This window comes from Thunnus thynnus, chromosome 1 (genome assembly GCF_963924715.1).
Source record: "Thunnus thynnus chromosome 1, fThuThy2.1, whole genome shotgun sequence".
Lineage (NCBI taxonomy): Eukaryota > Metazoa > Chordata > Actinopteri > Scombriformes > Scombridae > Thunnus > Thunnus thynnus.
The window spans coordinates 18,779,413-18,800,716 of NC_089517.1; the positions used below are offsets into that span (position 1 = coordinate 18,779,413).

The 21,304-nt window shown below is 39.2% G+C and overlaps 1 protein-coding gene across 3 annotated transcripts in view; it reads right to left on the minus strand.

The window, feature by feature from the left end:
* The window catches only part of dennd2b (DENN domain containing 2B), a 48,207-nt gene that overhangs the window by 22,022 nt on the left and 4,881 nt on the right, over positions 1 to 21,304 (minus strand). For all 3 annotated transcript variants that reach the window (XM_067588461.1, XM_067588470.1, XM_067588457.1), the window contains exons 2-4: positions 9,242 to 9,340; positions 4,118 to 5,398; positions 2,576 to 2,721 (exon numbers count right to left, since the gene is read on the minus strand). In XM_067588461.1, the coding sequence (XP_067444562.1) occupies positions 2,576 to 2,721; positions 4,118 to 5,398; positions 9,242 to 9,315 (1,501 nt within the window). In that variant the 5' untranslated portion in view covers positions 9,316 to 9,340. The remainder of the gene's footprint in view (positions 1 to 2,575; positions 2,722 to 4,117; positions 5,399 to 9,241; positions 9,341 to 21,304) is intronic.

Here is a 21,304-nt window from a genome sequence, read left to right on the forward strand (position 1 = left end):
CCCACGTTGTGCCGCAACTCCATTAAACTGAAGCAGCGCTGTAATGAGAGCCTGCTGGGAAAATGATATGTCTGTATAGCTGCTTATATACTGGAGGGTACTAATCTACTCCTCTGATTGCAAACATCCAGATCTCTCTCTAACACACTCCCAGACACACAGTATTATGTAGGGAGTGGACACACCTCAACTGCAAACTGTGATTGTACATTTCTGTGTACACAATGGACTCTCTGGGCAGGGTGAGGAACAGAACAAACTATACCAACAATGTCAGTATCAGCTTACCCTATAAAATGGACAAACTACAGTACAGTTGCGGTGCCCGCCCATTCATAGTTTAAACACAAATGTGCATGGGATGAAAAAATAGGTTACAGTTTTGCAAGAACATTTGGCAGCACTGCAAACTATACAGTGTGTCCATCATGAGAACAGTCTGCTTGTGACCACATTGGATAAACTATGCAGAGTAATGCACAGTAGTTTTGGTCTCTTTTGCACCAAAGAATAACAAATTATTGGCTCAATGGAGCCAGTGCAACTTGATTTGAATTTCAATCACTCCTTACATGTACCAAAACTTCTCAGGGCTCCAAACCTTTATTCACAAAGCAGCAAACTACATCAGTGAAGATAACGCAACACTGTGAGGTTGAACCACGCCAGGACTCAATAATAGAGAAAGCTGAATCACAGCTTCACTGGTACACAGGGTGTGATTCATCAGCCTATAAAGAAATCACTCATTGACACACCATTTATCAACTACACACTACAGTAGCACTGTAGCACAGGTCAAAAATTACTTCTGAGGTTTGGCATCAAGACAAGATACCAAAAACCAAGATGATGAGATAAAATTCATGTTAACTATGATACAGTAGATGTTCCAAGGAAATAAGTGGGGAATTCTGGTTCTCTGTGTGAGTTGTTTGTGAAAATAAGGGCACAGAGGGACTGAAACATGGCTCGTTTCCTACTGCTGTGGCTGCTTCTTAAATGGATCATCTGACCTGTAAACCACTGCATAGTGGTGTTGGATACCACCGTTCTACTCCATTAGGACTTAGTTTGAAAACCTGTTTTGAAATAGCTGGAAATAGCTGGAACAATTTCAAACTCACTCGGAGACAATCTCTTTGTCAGGAACAAACAGACACTGGCAGAAGTGCCTCTCTAAACTGCAAACTCTACACTCTACAGTGCTGGCGGAACAATGGAGGCTTTGTTGGGATTCATATGAAAATCAGTCATGCCCTTACGCTCTCTCTGAGACTGCTGCACATCCTCAGCTTCAGTAAACCTCTGATGTGCACGGCACTAATCACTGTTCAAGATCAGCATGACTACTTGTAGAAAGACCATGAAATAACGAAATACCTGCATATCAAAAACATTTAGCCCTTATTTGGTCATCACTGAACATTCATCATGAAAGATATTTCAGCGTGTGAAAACTTTTTACCACAACTAAAAGTCAAACTTCACCATAAGACACAGAATTGATGATATTTAAGCCACACTATACTCACTCTGACACACATTTCCACCGCATTGAGTATGCACTAGGGGAACTGGGAATTGGACTGGGCAGAAGGCCTGGGGTCATTTGCTAGTGGAAAGGAATTTGGCTTTAATATATCAAGAATTTCATGCACACATTACCTCAGAGAACTTCTGTGTCAGTCCTGTTTACAGTAAGATACACGACCTGTCTCTAAAAGAGTTGCAACGTGAGAAGATGATGCTAAATAATCCAAATTTAAGGTAAGTATAGAGATCTCTTTTACCCTTAGTTTTGTCCTCAGGCTGCATGATTATAGCTAAAATAATCACGATCATTGATTGCAACGATACATCCATCTCTATGAAAAACATAATGGCGGAGTTTAGATTCTGAGAGCTCATCCTCTCTCAGTATGTGTCAGTAGATAGTGCTGGACAGCGGTGTGAAATTTGTGGACATCCAGACAATCTTGACAGTAAAATCCAGCCTATACAACCACATGTTACCCATTAATTTCATTCTCAGACCCCAGGAGTGTTCATTGACTGCTACCATGCTGATACTTTTTCTATAACCCACACTTCTACATGAGGCAGATGCAGGAGGAGGAGCTACCCTGACAATCTTATTTAACTGTATTAAGCCAGGCAAAACAGGGGCTACTGTATCACTTTCAGTAAAACATGACTACTGGCCACTACTACACTCACCATCACCATCATAAGTCATGGATATTTTCAATTCATAGTCATTGTGTAATTACATATCTAAAAAGTAAATCAGTGCAAAGCCATGAAAAACAGACCTGTGATAAAAAAACTAAACATTTCAAGGAATTTCCTCACAGTGCTGCAGGGTTTTACCAGAATTTAGCGTTAACACTTCATCTGGACTAGCAACTATCAGTTTACTCACATACTTTCACTGTCTTACTCATAACCGTTTACTGTCTAATATGACATCATCTCCTTGATATGAATTGGATCAAACAGTATCCAAAAGGCTGCACATTTACCACACAGGTCATCTCTCCTGTTTTCAAAGCTGGCGTAGCAGTGTGCTTACCTACTATGTCCTCATAGGCATTCTCCTCTAAAGTGCTTTTGGAATTGGGTCGACTCCGTGTCTCTGTGGTTAGTGTGCCATTCTCTGCAGGTGAGGACGGATACGAAGATGGCAAGCTTGCAGCATCCTCCGACTCACACGACTCTCTAGAAATGAAAAAAGTCAAAACAGAGCAAGATGGGGAAAGATGTTGTAAACACAAGACAGAAAGACAGAGAGACTGGCCAAGTGCTAACAGAAAAGAGCTGAATAGGTGGTTAAGACACTTCTAATACTTAGAAACACAAGTTTAAAAAATTAACAATTCCCTCAAATGCAAATCAGAAGCCACTAAAATACAGAAAAGGGAATTACAGAGAAATGCCATGAATAACATGTGCTCCAATCACAAGGAAATTCCTGATAAGTCACAAGTAAACATGCAGATATCTTACTATTTCTGAGTGCTCTTTGCACACTGTAAGATACACATCATAAGCTGTGGCACTGCAGAGAAACTTTGGTACATTAGAGCAGGGATCTACAGTAAGGTCATGTCGCCCCATTGACAGCTCGTGGCTTTTAAGCTTGGTCTGAAATTGCTTGAACCACAGGAATTTTAAACACAGTCCAAGGGATGAACGTTTAAGGATTTTCATCCCCATTTTACATTGGGAAAATCTGGAGAGGCCCCACCCTCATGCAAGAAAACTAAGGACATCTGAGCCTGAGAACTATAAGTTAAGAAAAAAAATAATAGTAGTAATAGTACAGCAGCAAAGATTAAGCCAATATGAACACAACAGAGGAGCGTGATGATTCAGTGTCAGATTTCACTAGTTTCTATTAGATATTCACTGCTGCCAGTTTAAAGGAAGTTGGAGAATCACAATATCTTCAATTACAGTATGAGTACAAGTGAACTTAGTAAGAAATTGAACATAGATTTGCTAGGAGTGTTTACAAATTAATTTCTGAGAAGTATCTGGTCTGTAGAGTACAATAAACATGTTATTTGCCTATATCCAATAGGCAATCACCTTATGATAAACCAATCATGACATTACTCATGATGGATTAAATTGGAAAAGCCTTTATAAAATCACACAATGCTCTTTAAATGAAGTAAAAACACTATTGTTGTTCAATGGATAATAATAAAGCTTCAACACTGATCTCCACTTCAAATCCTAACTAAAACAAACTCAGGAGAACCAAATCAAATTGTTCCAACACTACAACCGGACACATTGATAAGTAACTTATTAATCGACAACACCAACAAAGCAAACACTCCACAGGTTCCCCACAAGACTATCAGACATGTTAGAAACTTTAGCTTTACAGCAGAAAGCAGGTTGTACAGTGCATATTTATGCAGTAGCATCACATCTCTAGTACATGCTGTTTACTATAATAAAGGACACAAATGTTTTATTGTCTGAGAAGGTAGGAAACAAACTGATACACAACAGCTCTCCAAGCTTGAGCTGACTTTCAATAATATTGAGTATTTTTATGTCAGTGAGTTGAGAGACATAAGTACACTGATCCTTGTCTAACCTGTCCTGGATTCTGATGGGGGTGCTCCCCTCCGACTTTGCTGTGCGTGTCATGCTGGGTGCAGGGGTCGAGGGAAGAGGCGGGGGAGACTCAGTGGCTGGAGGTAGTCCATTGGATGGCAACGCGCCCTTCTGGTCCCGTTTGGCGTCGTACTCAAAAGTGCGTTTGGGTTTGGGTAAGGGGTTGACTGGAGTGCCGACAGAAGTCTGTTGGCTGGGTGGCTCTGGGCTCTCAGACCTGGTTGAACTCACACTAAACCTTTGTCTGAGTTTAGAGAGCTTATCAGACACCAAAACAGGGTCTGGTTCAGTGGCCACTGAGCAAATGCTGCTGCGCTTGCTGGTGCATGTACTGTCCAAGTCATCACCTATCACAAAAGACTTTTGTCTTATCTTGTCTGGAGCGTAGCAATTACTCAGATAACGTGGAGGAGCTGGGTTGGGATTCTCCTTCAGGGCTTGCTCTATCTTTTGTATCCTGTTGAGGACTGCTGATGTCTCCTTCCGAGCAGAGAGGGAACGTACAAATGTTCCTGAAGACTCTGTCTTGCCTATCCTTTTCTGGAAGCGACCCAGGCCGTCTTTATCTGAAACTCCTTCTTCTTCCTCTGTCTCTGTATAGGAGCATTCTGAGAATGCTGTGCTCATTCTGCGAACCCCCTTAAAGTCAAATGTCTTCTCGCTACAGGGAGAAGAGAGCAGGCTCGGACAGCCCTCACTGCCCCCTACGCGCTCTCCTCCTGGCCTTTTATCCAGACACAAGCTCATCCTAGGCAGAGCGACCCTCCTGCACTCCCATTCTGAGATCTTTTTGCGGATTGTGGTGGGGGGAACACCTGCTACTGAGTGGGTGAGAGAGAGGGTGCGCTTGTGGCTTTGGCTAGAGGAAGGTCCTAGTGAGAGTGTGCTCCAACTCAAGGGCCTACCATTAAGTCCATCTCCCAGAGAGAGATCCCCTTGGTTGTCCTTCAGCTGCTGGACGCCCTGACTTTCCTGACACTCCTTGGTTTGAGCTGGGGGCTTATAGATGGAGAGCCTGTTGTCCAGGCAACTGATGCTCTTGGACTTGACGAGACGGCCGTGGGAATCAGTATCACCAGTGAAAGATGCACCACTGCACAGGGTAGCAACCTTGCTGTTCCAGCCAGCACGTACCAGGAACCTGCCGTCAGTCCTGAGGTACCTGCTCTGTTTCCCAGAGTTCTCACCGTCACTGAGGAGAGGCTGCTGGCTCTGCCCCTGGCAGGCAGATAGAGCAGGACAGGGTGATGTAGACTGGCACCTAAAAAAAGACAGAGAAAGGTGTGAACAAATATTTAAATATTTCTTTAAAAATAAAAATAAAAACATTTCAGTCTAATAGATATGAATAAACTAAAAGAGGCAAGTTACAGGAGCTGCCAACAACTCCACTCAACCCTACTGCAACAGAAACTCAATATGGAACAGATGGAAGAAAACTCTTAAAGAATCAGCTGAAAATTCTGAATTAATTTCCCAGATCAAAGACCAAATGAAAACCTGAGCTACTTATTTAAAATAACCACAGGAAAGTATTCTGTCTTTGGCAACATGAGATTCAACTTAAGGCCAAAGGAAATACAGACTACATTAAAATGCCACTGTGGATTTTTCCACATAATCAAACTATCTTGAGGAGAATCATAGTGGACCTCACACAGAAAGCTCTAAGCAAAGATTTATTACAGTGGTCTTACCTGTAAAAGTCTCCCTGCTCCTCTCTGGTCCTCAAAGCTTTCTGCAGCTAAGTTATACTAGGTGCTATTCCCCAGCTCACTGCTGACTGTATCATCCTTAACCACACGCAAACACAGTTTCTCACGGTGCTCGCCTCATTAAAGATTTCCACAGAGAGACAAAATTTCCCTGTAGATTCCAGACACCTTACTACTCATAGTCTTTCAGGAACCTTGTCATGACTTGGAATCTGGCTAAGTCTTGCGAAAGTGAAGCGTTGGGAGATCTGATGTCATAGTCACGGTTAGAATAACAAGCGTTATGGGAGGAGGAAGCTGAGGACTGTGGACTGTGATCCAAAAATGCAGGTTGGGGCAGATCTGGCTTCACACCTATCTGCCCTTCCCTGGTTTCATTCCTCATGCTCCAGGGCGGAGAGACTTTTACAACACCTAGGAACCTGCAAACTGCAAGTAGTATGATGGATGCATCTTATCTAACCTCCCTTGAAGAAATATGAGATCTCAAAGCGACTTCTGTCTGAGAATTTCTTCTATCATATTCTGGTGTGCTATACATAGATTTTTAAGGGGCTCTGTAGTCAAGGTACTGTGATTAATCAGAAATGCATAAAAATGGTTTGAATCAACAGGATTTTTCCCCGCTTAGTTAACAAGGAATTCATTGGATATGATAGTTCTTATGAAGTTTAGTACCACTGTTGTTTTCAGTCTAATATTTGGTATTGATTGATTATTAAATGTCAGTATGTCTGAAATTCACTTTTAATAGTTTTTATTTCCTAAGGCATTTCAGTTTCCAAACAAGTCTTCTGACTATATTCTTACTCTCATACAGTAATTAGTGTCATTTTACAGTATACTGACTTGAGCTTGAAGGGAAAAATTTAAATCTTAAGTAGGTCAGACTTTCTTATTTAAAACACTGCAAGTCAAACACACTGTATGTTTTATGAAGAAAATACATTTTGAACACTCTGATATTAATCAGCAGTCCAACACATGACATGCTGCAGTGGTTCAATAGGGAGCTATTAGAATTTGTCTGGCGAATTAAAACCTAACTGGCTCCAAGGATAAAACTCCTAACTAAACTGCCAAGTCATGTGGCTGAAGTAGGAAGCCAGAGAGAGAGAGAGAACAGCGTCTCTGAAATTAAATATCAATGGCTATGTTTTAGTAGCAACCAGACCAAACACACACTAATGAGCATCTAATATCCTTTCTAATGCACATGGTTGACTTCATCTTGATATTATCATTATTTGGTTTTTGTGTACTTGTTTCGGTTCATTCACCAGTATCTAATAAACAGAATGAGCATATTTGTTTACCTAGCAACAGATCTCATAACAGTAAAAATAAAATCTTAAAATCATTTCATTATCTTTATGTTGTAACTGTTACACTATGTTAGACTCACTTTCAGACACAAAAAGAAAAAAATATGTGCAGAATTTGGGTCTGCTGGGGGCTTGGGGACTTTTTAGGGGGTTCTGGTGGTCTGGATCATGCTTGTAAAAATAAGCCCAGTTTAGTCAGCTTCAGCTGGGCCGGCCACACATAAAGTACCATACGAAGCACTGGATGCCAGTGACGACCTGGCCTCTGGCTTTCATTCAGGCTACCAGGACAAGTTAACCACAAGCCACTTCCTGTTACTGACCAGGATGGAGGGAGCAGACTTTTCACAGGAGCAGTACTTCTACTGTTATAGTTCAACATAGATAAGTATGTAGTTTCATGCCTTGTTTGCCACTTGTATTAGCAAACAGTATATCCAAAGGACAAAGGATTTTAATCAAGAGAGTTTGAGGTTAAATTTTCTCATGTCTAGTACATACAGTACATATACAAGTAGATCAGGAAAGAAGATAAAACTAGTAGTAAGATAAATCTAGTGAATATGCATTTCTGGATATATAAAACACTGGTCACAGATGGTAGTAAATCGCTCTCTGGATTGTTTTTTGTATTTCACTGTGATATTTGAGGTGTAGGACATGTATTCAAACTATAACGTCAGAAAATTGCCAGGAAAGATCCTGTATAAGTTTTCATTTATCCCCTCACAGTGGACTCACATCATAGGACGATGATTGTTTTTGCTGTTTTGTTGTTTTTTGTTCTTTTTCCCACCATGTTGGTGCATGTTGCCATATGGCTACAATGTTCAGCGTAGGTGTAATTTAGCTCAGAGACTGATGTCAGATTGATTTCATATTTTGAGGGAAACATTGTGCAGCACTACCAAACACGACTAACATCTCTCCATCTGTTAAATTGTGTGGAAGCAAAGCATGCATGCGTCATGAGCTTTAAATGCAATCTTAAAGAATCTAGGGTAACATGAGCCCATGAGACCACTAAGCTGTTAATAAGACTGTAGTACAAAGACAAATACATTAATCAAAAGAGGTTAAATGCACATTCACATTCACTGGAATGCAGCCAATGGGGTGAGAGAGCTTTGTGCTTCTGAGATAAGTGTTTCTTATATTTATATTCACCAGGTTACCTTGGGAATAACGTACATTGCACAACTCTGTGTGCACTTTTACCAGCAAATGATAGCAACAGATTTTTATCCACATCCTAATATTAGCATTACGATTAAAATTTGTGTGGTTTGCCACTTCCAGTCGGTCTAACTTTTGCCGCAAGCAGTTACGGAAAACAGCTGCCTGAGTTTACAGGATCCACTGTGTGAGAAATATTGTCTTGTGTGTTAACCACCAAGAAAATCAGGAAGGAATAAATGAGCAACACTGCCAGTCAAATAGTAAAATTGCTATATACAGTGTGAGAAACGGAAAAAGAAGCACCACTGATAACAATCATCTAGTTCAAAATCAGCCATCAGCCTGTCAGAGGGTGGCGTGACTGCTGACAGTGAAAACAGACAACATTTCACAGTTGTGACGTACAATTGTCATGTTAAACTACTATTTGTGACATGAGACTAGACCTTTTCTCACCAAACTGACTATTCCTTTTGAGACTTTCTGGTTGAAGACAGTTTTGGGCATGGTAAAAATGGACAGGATGACAGACTGTAAGGTTGAACAGTCAAGATATCAAATATCATCCCCAAAGTTTGTTTTTCTCTCACAGCAGGACACTGTCAGCTCTCAACATGCTACCACAAGCTTCAGCTCACCATTCACAGTTAAAAGTTGGATGGGGCCCTTGTCCAGGATACAGGATCGTACTTGCAAAAGATCTGGGAGTCTTATAATGACTGACAATCTTTGGCTGTAGTTTCCCAGCAGTGAAAAAAAAAAAAGTTGTTTCTTTTTCGAATCAAAATAATAAAAAAAAATCCAGTCAGATAGATACTTTGAAAACCATTTGACATAACTGGCAGAGCATACCAACCAGCCCACCCTTTCCCAGAAGTCACTGACCTGTCGGGGATGTCCCGGGGAGTTTTAACCCCTCCTGTACGAGGCGCAGCCTTCGAACTCTTGTTGGCAGTCATGTTCGTCTGCAAGCCGCCCACTCACCTGATGGACAAACACAAGGATGTTAAACATGAGAAAAGCTGCAGCATTCTGTGTATTTTACAAAAAACATGAACTAATAACGGCAACTAAAAACTCTTCTATGGTTGTTTGGGTTTGTGAGTACAATTAGAAAATTAGACTGGGAATTAATGCTATTATTATAATAGCACTGGGATAAGACTCAATAGAGTAATAAAAAGATCTAATACCGTGATGAATACGGACTTAAAACCAGTGCCACATAAAAAAACAGAAGACCAACATTCCTTTACGACCACAGAAAGGACGAAGGACAGAAGTGGCTGTGCCATCAGTATGAATAGGACAACTCATTTGACTTCCCAGCTCTGCACACCACCTGGCTTAATGTACCTCTGACTGCTTAACTTTGGTATCAAAGAGTGAACACTGGTTTCTATAATAACTACAAGTTTATTATAGGGCATTAAAAGCTTAATAAAGGATTAGTATAAACCCATAGTTAATATTGTTGTGAACTTGAACCCTAAATTCTACTTTTTTCAAACGTAAGAGTAGAGTAAAAGGTGAGTTATTGCACTTGACAACATTTCATAAGGTAAGCTAATAAAGAAATGCTACAGATTTCCGCACTTCACCGCACCTGCCATGTTGAATCTGCAATGAAAATATTGCAGCTGGTGGCTGTTTTTCTTTGTCTCATGTAATACTGAACTGAATATATTTTGGTTTTGGACTGTTGGTTGGACAAAACAAGCAATTAGATTATATCACTTTGGGATTTAAACCCATTGTAAACCCATTAACTGATTAATCAACAAAAAATCTGCAGATTAATCGATAATGAAAGTAGTTGTTAGTTGCAGTCCTAGACAGTGTTGTGCCAGAGAAACTCTGTTGCTTCTAGCACAGCTATTCCTCCACCTAGAACATCAGAAACATCCAATAACAATTCCAATAGTAATTTTTTACTTGTGTTTAAAAATAAACTTGTCAGTGTTCTCTGCTGGACAGACAACATAATGGAGACACTGTTTCTAAATTACCGCAATCATATCTTTGGCATTTCTGCTCTGCAATTTCTTGTTACTTATTAGCTGACATGTACCAACATATAATAATCTAATTTCAGCCAATTCATCAGCCTGGCCAATATTTACTGGTCTACAGTGGCTCAATATCAAACCATGCAGATAGGTTTGGTTTTATATGCCAAGGTTTCCAATGATCCCTGTCTGAGATTTCTGCCTCTACCCAAATACAATGCGGGTGAACAGATTTTTCAATGGAGGTGAACAGCTGTAGGTGATGTTAAAAGCATTCAGGTCACTGTTGGGTATTGCTAAAAGCATGCTCTCACAGCCTCAGACACGTTGTTATTATTATTATTATTCAACACTACAACAAGTCCTAACAGACCAAAAAAGAACTGTGAAGACCACTTCCTTACAATAAACACTGTCTGGACTTAATCTCAAATTAGACCCATTAGTTTGTTAAACCCTCTTCTCAAACTGGAGGCCACTGCCCCTGAAAATCACTTTTTTAAATGCAGCATTGACCCTTTCAAGAAAGCTCAAAGCAATTGTTCTGGTGCATAAGGAGGTCAAATGGAGATCCATAGAGATCAGAGGTGGAGGATGGGAGGGTGCTTGGCAGCATGACTTGTTTACAGGAAGTTGTTGTATGAAGTAGCCAGCCAACCAGTAGTGCAGCTGAGTCCTATAGAGACAGATGAGGAGAGAGAGGGAGCATTCCTGCTGTCAGCTATTTCCTGTAACTGTGGACTGTGCTAAGAGGACGGGCCATGCATCATTATTTTCATCAGACACAAAGAATGGTGTTGTCCTGTCCTGCTCACAATTCTCCTCTCCTGTTGTCATTCTGAGTTTTAGAGAACGAGAGGAGAATAAAAAACATTACATTCAAAGTGCATTTTTACAGAAAACTGGTTCAAATAGGGCAGGATCGCTAGGACCCTATAGTTTCTGTGACACAGACAGAATTTTAAACTGAAAAAAGTTTAAAAGTGCACTGATATACATGCACTAAAGTTTGACAAGTTTGCAGGTGACTCAGAGAGAGAGTTACTTATCAAGCAACATGACATTTGTCCCAAAATTAGAATCATTCTCAAATTATTTCTATAAATTAGAGAGCTTTAACCATATTTGGGGCAAAGAGTCTTGACGACTGCGTGTGAAATGTGTGAAACTGTGGCCAATATGTTACAAAGATAGTCAGTAGCAGCGTTTATAAAGTGAATTCCTGGATACTAAATGTTTATCTGCAATTTTCTGTAGAGATCCCAGTAATATTTGCTGGTAAAGTGTACTGAGGTAGCATAAAGAAAGAAAGAGCAACAGCCAATGGGGAAAACTCCAACAGTCAGCTGGCCAACCAATCGTGTAACTTCATCACTCACTCAGGCACTCACTCACTCATGGACAACTGCGGTTAGAGGGCTGGTCTGTGACCAGTCCAGCCAAAAATAAACAAAAATTAGCTAAATAATTGATCTATGATTGCATGATTAAGCAAAACAAACCATTCAAGAAATACAACGTAAAAAAGGAAATTGAGAAAAAATATGTGTAACTTAAGAAATATAATCTTACATATTGCTCTAAATGAAACCAAATGAATGTTATTTGGGTGGAATATTTCAACCTATAACATTCAGACACAGTGGCAGCTGTGTAACATTATCTCTGATTAATACCTGCTGAAAAAATATTCTATGTTTTTGGTAGTGAGACTGAATATTTTCACTGACTTATAAGATTTTTCTCTGACACGTTAAGCATTGGTTTTTTAATTTGTAACACCTTAAAGCAAATAGATTAGAGAAAAACTGCAATCATCTGTAAGAAGCCAAGAAAAGAAAATTGCCAACATTTTAAATTATATCCGCTCTTCACGCCTTTGTTATATTCGTTTCTATGAATTCATGATTTTCTCCTCTTTTTTTTTCTTTTTTTTGACTAAGAAAGCTACAATCACAGAAATGGGTCACAGAGGCCCAAGACGGACTTTGCAGTGTAAACACCAAGGCGTTAGCCAACTGACTTCCTGAGGTCTGATACCATCTCCCTACACAAAATCACAGTCTGTAAACAACCACTTCTAACAAAGCTCTAGAGTACCTTTAAAGTGCATTCAACCAGATTGAAGACAAATTTTCTCTTGAGATGTCAGAGCCGAAGGCAAGTTAACGGTCAACTGTGAAAAGTCAACAGTTTCATGCTCATTTGGAGCATTCTTTAACTCACAACTGGGTCTTGATGACAAAGCTAACACTGATTGGCGCTAAACTTCTACAGAACTAGGCAGGGCATGAAACAACATTAAAGGGGACGTATAATGCACGTTTCCAGGTTTATATTTATATTCTGGGGACCAACTGGTATAAATCCTCGCATGATTACAGTTCAAAAAACCTCCTGATTTATTTTATACTGGCTCTCCATGCAGCAGCCCCCAAGTTCAGCCTCTGTCTGAAACAGGCAATCTACTGTCTCTTTAAGGCCCCCTTAATATTCAAGTTATATAAAATATTGACTTTACTTTAAGTATGCTTGAAGTAAAGACAGTGGAGTGGAGTGTTGTGTTTATGAAGTTTTGAATTTAATGTCACGGACCAACCAGGTTAGGTAACAAACACAAGCAAGTCTAAAGGACAACACATAATCCATTTTCTAAGTAAGCTCACGCACAGCTAGATGTGCATCATCGTGGGTCGTGTCAACGTATCAGGATACGCCACTTTCTTTGTACATCAATGCTCCAGAGAAGCACCAAGTTCATCACATTTGTCCTCCAGATTGGCATATCGCAGCTTCAGTAACTTAACCACATCTGTTTGACCCGGATCATCCTTCAGATCCCCCTCCCTGAGCGAATGAATGAATTAGTGACCACAACTGACCATAAACAAAATTTAATGGAATTTGAGACAAAATGAAATAATTAAAATGAGCAACTTATAATATGTAAGTTACAATTAGCAGCCAATCAAACAAGACACCAAGCTTTAGAGAATTTACAGTAAAAGTTCTCCTTCCCCTCGTTTGTACAATCCCAGCAGTTATTCCCATTACCTCAAACTCAACACAGAGGGAGGTAAAGACTCATCCATGAGTTAGCCTGTCTTTGGTTAAAACATGAGAAATAATCCCAAAAGCCAAACTGTCCCCTTGAGAAATTCAACACCATCATCTTAATGATCTAGCTTCACCATTTGTGGGTTTTTTCCTGGTTTTGCCATTTTCAAGTCAAAAAGTACTAATTGATTACATGAGAGGCATATCAGTGACGCATATTTTCCCCAGCAAAAAGAGCATATTCATGAAATGGAACTGCAACAGTGTCTCCATTAGACTATTGGGGCTGGAATAAAAGAGTCCTTTGTGTTCAATATGTCCTTGAGAGGGAGATGTGGTTAAAAAGTAAGTCTTTTATCAGTCTTGTGTGTGTGTGTGTGTGTGTGTGTGTGTGTGTGTGTGTGTGTGTGTGTGTGTGTGTGTGTATGTGTGTGTGTGTGTGTGTGTGTGTGTGTGTGTGTGTGTGGGTTTGTGTGTGTGTGTGTGTGCGTGAAAGAGAGAGACTTAATTAGGTTAAATATCTTTTCAAAAGAGCGCCCACACGTCCTTGGCCCTGTCACATTTGACAGATCATCTGATACACAGTTCTCCTCACTTCATGCAGGAATGTACTAGTATTTGCCCTATCCATCAGACCGCCGCTGCATTCAAAGTATTAAAGAATGTTTTAAAAGGGTGAAAGAAAGCACAAGAAAGGGGCTGAAACACCTGGACCTGGTGCCAAGAAGAGCTTCTTTCTCATGCAACAAAGACGACACACAAATATGCACACTCTCAGCACATGATGTCATGATGGACAAACTTTCATTAACCTCCTGCAACTGGGTTTCCTTTAAGATCTTTGTTTATCCTGAAAGGCATGCAGGGGGAGACACAACAGCTTCCATAAACAGAGGCTAATACTGTAATTCTATCCAGTCTGTTGCTACTCAGCTTTTCTGGCTGACCCGGTCCTCTGTTTCTGCTGATCAGCAACCTGTCCTCAAGGTTTTTGAAAACCACAACAGAGCTTACGTGTAGCCAAGAAGCAATGGGCAAAGGAAGAGTGAAAATCTCTGCAAATTCTCAACTCTTTCCAGACGTCACAACTCACTGGCAGACATGAGAGCGTGAGCCCACACACTGATCCACGCCATTGTTGCAATATCTGCAGACAGACCAGTTTTGTGCGCTATGAACAAAAAGAGACTTGAGCTGGCTGAGTTGCATCATCAGAGTTCACATTAAAGCTTTTGCAACACACGCATGAACTGCGTATGTGAGATGTGCGCACACGTAGCAGGAAAAACATGGTGGGGAAAGCAAAACGTCTGCGCTGAAACAGAAAGACTGATGTATTATGTTCTAAATGTATGTATTTAAGGCTCTGACAGCCTCTATGTGTCTGTAAAAGTGTAAAAGAAAACCACCAAGGTTGATGCTACTGGCAGTTGCACATAGCCATACCTACATAATTACCCTCATACTCTACCACATACTCTGCCATGCTGCCACTATATAGCTCAGTTGGCCAGGTGGAACCAATTCTTGAAATCTTTTTTTATCTCCTTTTTTAGCCGTTTCAGCTTTTTTTTTTTTTTTTTTTTTTGAGTAATCATGGTGTGTTTGCTCTTTGTGGAAAAGAGGGAAAATCCTTCTGTGTAACCTAGATATGAGCATGCACAGCTGCAGAGGCAGGCATGTGGAAAACAGGCTTATATCCATCTGAGCTGCATTGACGGGAGGGGGGGGGGGGGGCTCGAATTTTTGTCACAGAGGTGACTTCTGACACACAGTCTTTGACTTTTGCAAGGACATAAAGGAGATAAAATGTATTCTTGTTTGCCCCTGTCTTTAAGTCAGAGTTTAACTAACCGAACAAAAATATATGATAAGTTGTACATCACCTGCGTTGATGCTCACATTCTCTTCAATGAGCACATTTTTCAGTCAGTCAACAGTCAAGCAGGTTATAATCTATAAGGTTAGACTGGATTTTCTGTCATCATATTTCCACCTAAATGTACAAATTTCAAAAACTTAGCAAAAGAAAATGTGTTTTTCCATCAACAACTTTTATGTTCATAAAGACAGCACAAGAGGAGATTTATTCAGAAATCTGTTTCCATCACTATTTTGCTCAACGTCTCTCAATTAATGTCCTCTGTTTTCTATTACTTATTACATTAGTACTTGTGATATAAGAGGTCAGTGACTGAATGAAGATAACTGGAAGTGATCTCATGAGGAAAACCATCATGTGTATGATGACAATGTTAGAAAAAGAAATGGCATCAAGTCCCTTATATCAAACAATCTAGAAATTGTGTCTCCATGTCAAAATATGATAATTATATTCCCAGACAAAGTAAGTAATTCATTAAAGGCCATTAGCTGTCTACTTTATAAAGAGGCTTTGCAGATGACATGCACCATTAATTCTGAATATCAACAGGTTCTGACAAGTGTTAAAGAGCTTAAAGCTTCATAAACACAGCTGACAGTGTTTGCAATCACAGACATCAAAGCTGACGGTGGGCTGCTTTTATCTGAGTCAGCGCGGCATGTTCACATGGTGATGTCAAGTTACGGTTACACAGTATAAAGAATAGTTCTGCACCCAAAAAAACACATCACACCACTATATGTAGGCTACAGTGTATACAGAGATTATTAATTGTTGTTGTTGTTTATAATGCTATATATTTAGCCTACTATACAGCAAACCTAAAGGAATACCATTACAGAGACGCCATAGCAACACGTTTCCATAGCAACGCGTGTCAAAGCAAAGTCAGAGGCTTTATAACCAGGGATTATAAAAGAATGATGTCATACAAATGTAGCTAGCACTGGGAGACAACAGGACAAGCTAAAAGACATCCTCTCATATACCACTCAGCAGAGTCAAACATGTTTTCCAGGAAAAAGAGACGCATAAATAAACAAAACAGACATATGTGTGTTAGAATTCAATGTTGTAAACTCACAAAGAATTGTTTAAGGAGACCTTGAGTTCAACTCTGCTCCATTTGTTTTAACACAGACACAGTTGCAGAAGCTTTCTTCCAGCACGTCATTACCTCTGGGATAGTGACTCACTCTCTCTTAATCCTAGTAAGTAGTAGGGAGGTTATAAGCAATCTGTGCTATTTCATACTCTACTTGCTCACCTCATTGCATTTAAAGTGTGTGAACCATCTTCATTTAATGTGTGATTTTGAGCCATGTGACTGTGAAACAAAAGCTGAAACATGGTACAATACAGCCACAGCCTACAACCACAGCGGAGGTTGTAGTGGAGGTTACAAATATAGCTGAACAGAATGAGTATTTAGATGCACATCGGCTTGGTAGCTTCATGCAAGTCAATGAAGCACGGAAGCAAGATTTCTTCGTATCAAAGGAAGAATTCTCTCGGTGGTTGATAACTTCAGTAAAGCTTGGGGGTAAAGCAGCAAGAGATGGTCTTATGACCTCAACCCTGATTAAGATTCATGGTCCTGACTGAGAAATCAGCCAAATGGAAATTATGCATACAAAAAAGGCTGAAGTTCCCTTCGGCAAGATACTGAACAAAACTGCTCCTTCAGAGCTGCTCTACAGCCAAAAGTATCATCAGACTCTTGTACACAGCAACTCCAAGGCATGTGTTTGTTTGTATGAGTGGGAAGTTAAGTCCTGATGAACAACAATGATTTCCCAAAAACATTTCAGTATAAATGAAGATAAACAAGATGTAGATGAGTCTACAGCCATGCTAGAGATGCTGGGGGGACAAATTAAAATTTTGACCTGATGATGGTGCTTGACATAAAGTCAGAGGATCATCCTCTGAGGAAAATGAATGTCTGTGTCAAGTAAAATAGCAATCCATCCAATAGTTGTTGAGATATTCCACCCAAAACCACAAATATCAACCTCATGGTGGCGCAAGAGGAAAAGTCAGGACATCACCAAAGTCAGTAGGATTCATCCTCTGGGGACCATGAATGTCTGCACAAAACGTAATTTCAATCTGTCCTGTAGTTGATGAAATATTTCAGTCTGGACAAAAGTTTTGGAAAGACCAACCAACCAACAGACAGACCGACTAAAAAGTTATGTACTGTCTAAAAATCTGTGAAACTCTCAAAGTAAATCACTGTTACTACCAAAAACTAAGTTATTCCTGAAATTACCAGAACTGCAGCACCTAAGTTCAGCTAGACAAATAAGGTTTTCAAAGACTTAAAGCTGGAGTGTGTGACTTTTGTCTCCGCCCGGCAGTGAGAGTAATTGCAAAAACACTTTTGACACACACTTACGTCATAGGCGCTGCCTTAGCCTACTCCATTGCTACTGTTGCAACCCTAACCCTAAAATGGTGGATTAATTGTTTTGGGCATCACACAACCCCTGCAAAATGACTCATTCAGTCCAATAACATTTGGAAAGTCTAGAAGAGCTTCACAATTGAATTATATTATCCTATTCAAATTAGCAGAGGGCTAATTGGAATTTAGCCAGCTCGGCCGATGGAAGTCTCTAGTGCGCATGCTCTGCTCATAGAGCACAGTATTCATTCATCTAGCCAGAGCGGGAATGTCAAACCAACACCAGATTAAAAACTCCAGTATACTATGAAATACAGAGAGATTTACCTGGTGGTGATAGGCTTAATCAGCATTGTGTGAACTCATTTGACAAGGGCTTGAACGTAACAGACATTCATTTATATGTAAAAGTTCCACACTGCAGGTTTGACAGGACAAAAAATACTCTCTTCCATCAAAGGGCTGCTCCAATTATTACCTTGCTTCTACTGAGGGAACAACAGCAACTATTTCAAACATCACTGCCAGAGTAGCTTGTTACCTTGTTCTTATATTTAGCCACATGATCAGTCAACAATGAATTGAATAAAATATCTTACCAACTTCTGGTTATTAAGTTTGATCATTTTACATTCATCGCTGTGTGAATTTGCGTATGAATCAGCTACTAACAGGGTACCAATTTTCTATTGAAGATGGGGACAATTCACTCAAATACACAATAAAACTTTCCTGAACTGCTATTTATTTATACACATATTTTGAATGTGAATGCTCAGGTTTAGAGCGGTTGGCTGTAGCCTCAATATAGCGTACACAGTAGCACACAGTGTACATTTGAAAAACTCATCAGCAATGTCTTTTTATAAACATGCTGACTTACTATTTATAAAAATCCACAGACCTTGCTGTTGAAAAATGTCTGGTTGAGAAGTACTTTTTTTACCGAAGTACATACACAGGAAATCAAAACTGTTCACGAGATGTGAACTATCACAGTTAAAATCTTTGTAAAATGTAATAAGGAGACATTGTTTTTATTTTTTTTAAGATTGGCAGCAAAACTATCTAGATGTATTTATACAGTATCATGAAAAAAGAGGAAAGAGAAGTGTTATTGTGATGTTGCATGAACAACAGTCCCTTTGAATGTGTCTGGTGACCGGCCAGGCTCACTGCTGTTGCACTGAAAGGGGAACAGAGAAGAACCTCCTCAATAGCTTTATGTTGACAGTCCTGTCCAGTGAGGTCATTGTTTGATCTGCACAATAGAAAGTCTTTTGGGAAATAAAGAGAGCTAAATAAAATTAGCTGAAGCATTCTAACAGCTCAGTTTGTTAGGTTTGTATTGTTTGTAAAGTCAACCTTTAAGAATTGAGTCATTCATGTATCATTTTGTCAAGGAAACTAATATGTAAACAGTCATGATAGGCAGAAAACTCCCCTTACTTGAACTACAAATGTGGTGCCAAGTCAGTAAATTACTCTAATAATAGAACCTGTTGCATCAAAATAAACAGTAGATAGAAAACAGTGAGTTATATTTTCTTAATCCAAGTGCCGGAGCCAATAGAAAATGTTAGAAAATGCTAATCTTTCATTGATAGGGAATAATTGAAGAAAATTCTGGATCTGCATCCGTATCACTTGGTTCATCGATCACTTGTTGCTTGGTTTGCACCAAATTTTATTGAAATCTTTAACGTAGTTTAGTTCCTTTTAATAAATAAACATGTTAAAACAAATGCATACATTTAAAAGAACAACTAGGCCTATACTGAAATGAACACATGGCACATTTAACTGCCTTTTGTTTTACAATATTAAATTATTACATTAAATCTTTACTGTTTTGTATATTACATGTATTGTGCACTAGAGCTGCAATGATTAGTTGATAAATCGATTAGTCGGTCAACAGAAAAGTAATCAGCAAATACCTAGATTATTGATTAATTGATTAGTCGATCAACAGAAAATTAATCAGCAACTATTTAGATAATTGAGTCATTTCTTAAGAAAAAAATGCCCAAATTCTTTGGTTCCAGTTTCTCTAATGTGATGACTGGCTGCTTTTTTCTGTTTTATACCGTTGTAAACTGAATAACTTTGGGTTGTGGTTTTCGTCCGACAAAACAAGACATCTGAATATGGCTGCAACTAACGATTAGTTTATTATCGATTAATTTGGGTATTATTTTCTCAATTAACCAATTAGTTGTTTGGTCTTCGAAATGTCACAAAATGGTGAAAATGTCGATCGCTGTTTCCCAAAGCCCAACCTCAAATTTGCCCCGACCAAAACCACAACCCAAACAAAGATATTCAGTTTACTGTCATAGAGGACGAAAGAGACCATAAAATAATCACATTTAAGAAGCTGGAACCAGAGAGCTTTAGTATTTTTTCTTTAAAAAATACTCAAAATGATTGATCAATTATCAAAATAGCTTATGTGATTAATTGATTATTTGATTATCGATTACTCGTTTTAGCTCTACATTTGAACACTCCGTCTTGGGCTCTGAAAAACTGGGGCGGACATTTTTCACTGTTTCATAGACAAACATTCAATTGATTAATTGAGAAGATAATTGACAGATTAGCCTAGTCAATAATGAAAATAATCATTAGTTGGAGCCCAAATGTACACAAAGTACATCAGTGCTATACCTGTGTAAGTACATATACCGTACATTAGAGCTGCTACGATTAGTCAATTAGGCTAATCAATAAGTTGATCAACAGAAAATAAATTGCCCACTATTTTGCTAATTGATTCATTGTTTTGAGTAATTTTTCAAGACAAAACACCAAGATTCTCTGGTTCCAGTTTCTGAAATGTGAATATTTTTGGTCTCTTATAGTCTTTTATGACAGTAAACTGAATATCTTTGGGTTGTGGGCTGACAAAACAAGATATTTGAGGTTGCATCTTGGGCTTTGGGAAACAGTGACTGACATTTTTAACCATTTTCTGACATTTTATAGACCAAACGACTAATTGAAAAAATAAACGACAGATTAATTGATAATGAGAGCATCATTAGTTGCAGCCTTAATGTACACACAGTACATACATCAGTACAGTGCATACTGTATACATACACATACATACAGCACTTACTGAGACAGCTGCATGAGTGCAATCTTGCATGAAACTATATAAAATATGACCATAATCAATACAGAACACAGAGCTTTATAAAGTCACACACTTTTTCATGTGGGTTTTATCTCCAAAGACAAAAAATTGCCCTCCTAAAGTCCAACCTACAACAGGAAAAGGACACATTGAGAGAGTCCAGTCCAGAGTGGTGTGATCTGGAGTCCTGCTGGTCTTGCTTATCTGCTGGTTTAACTTTATGGCTGTTTAGCTTAGTTTAGATAACTTAGTCTAGGTTAATTACAACCCGCAGCCTCTCCGCTGGGACATTTTTCTCCATTCAAAGGGTCAAGTCAAAGAAAAAAAAAAACAACAGTCTGGTGTTTTTAACCAGCTTCTGCACTTCATGGTTTAACATGTCTATGACCAAATATGGTCACATGGAGATTTGGACTACACTTAAAACTTTTTTACAACACCT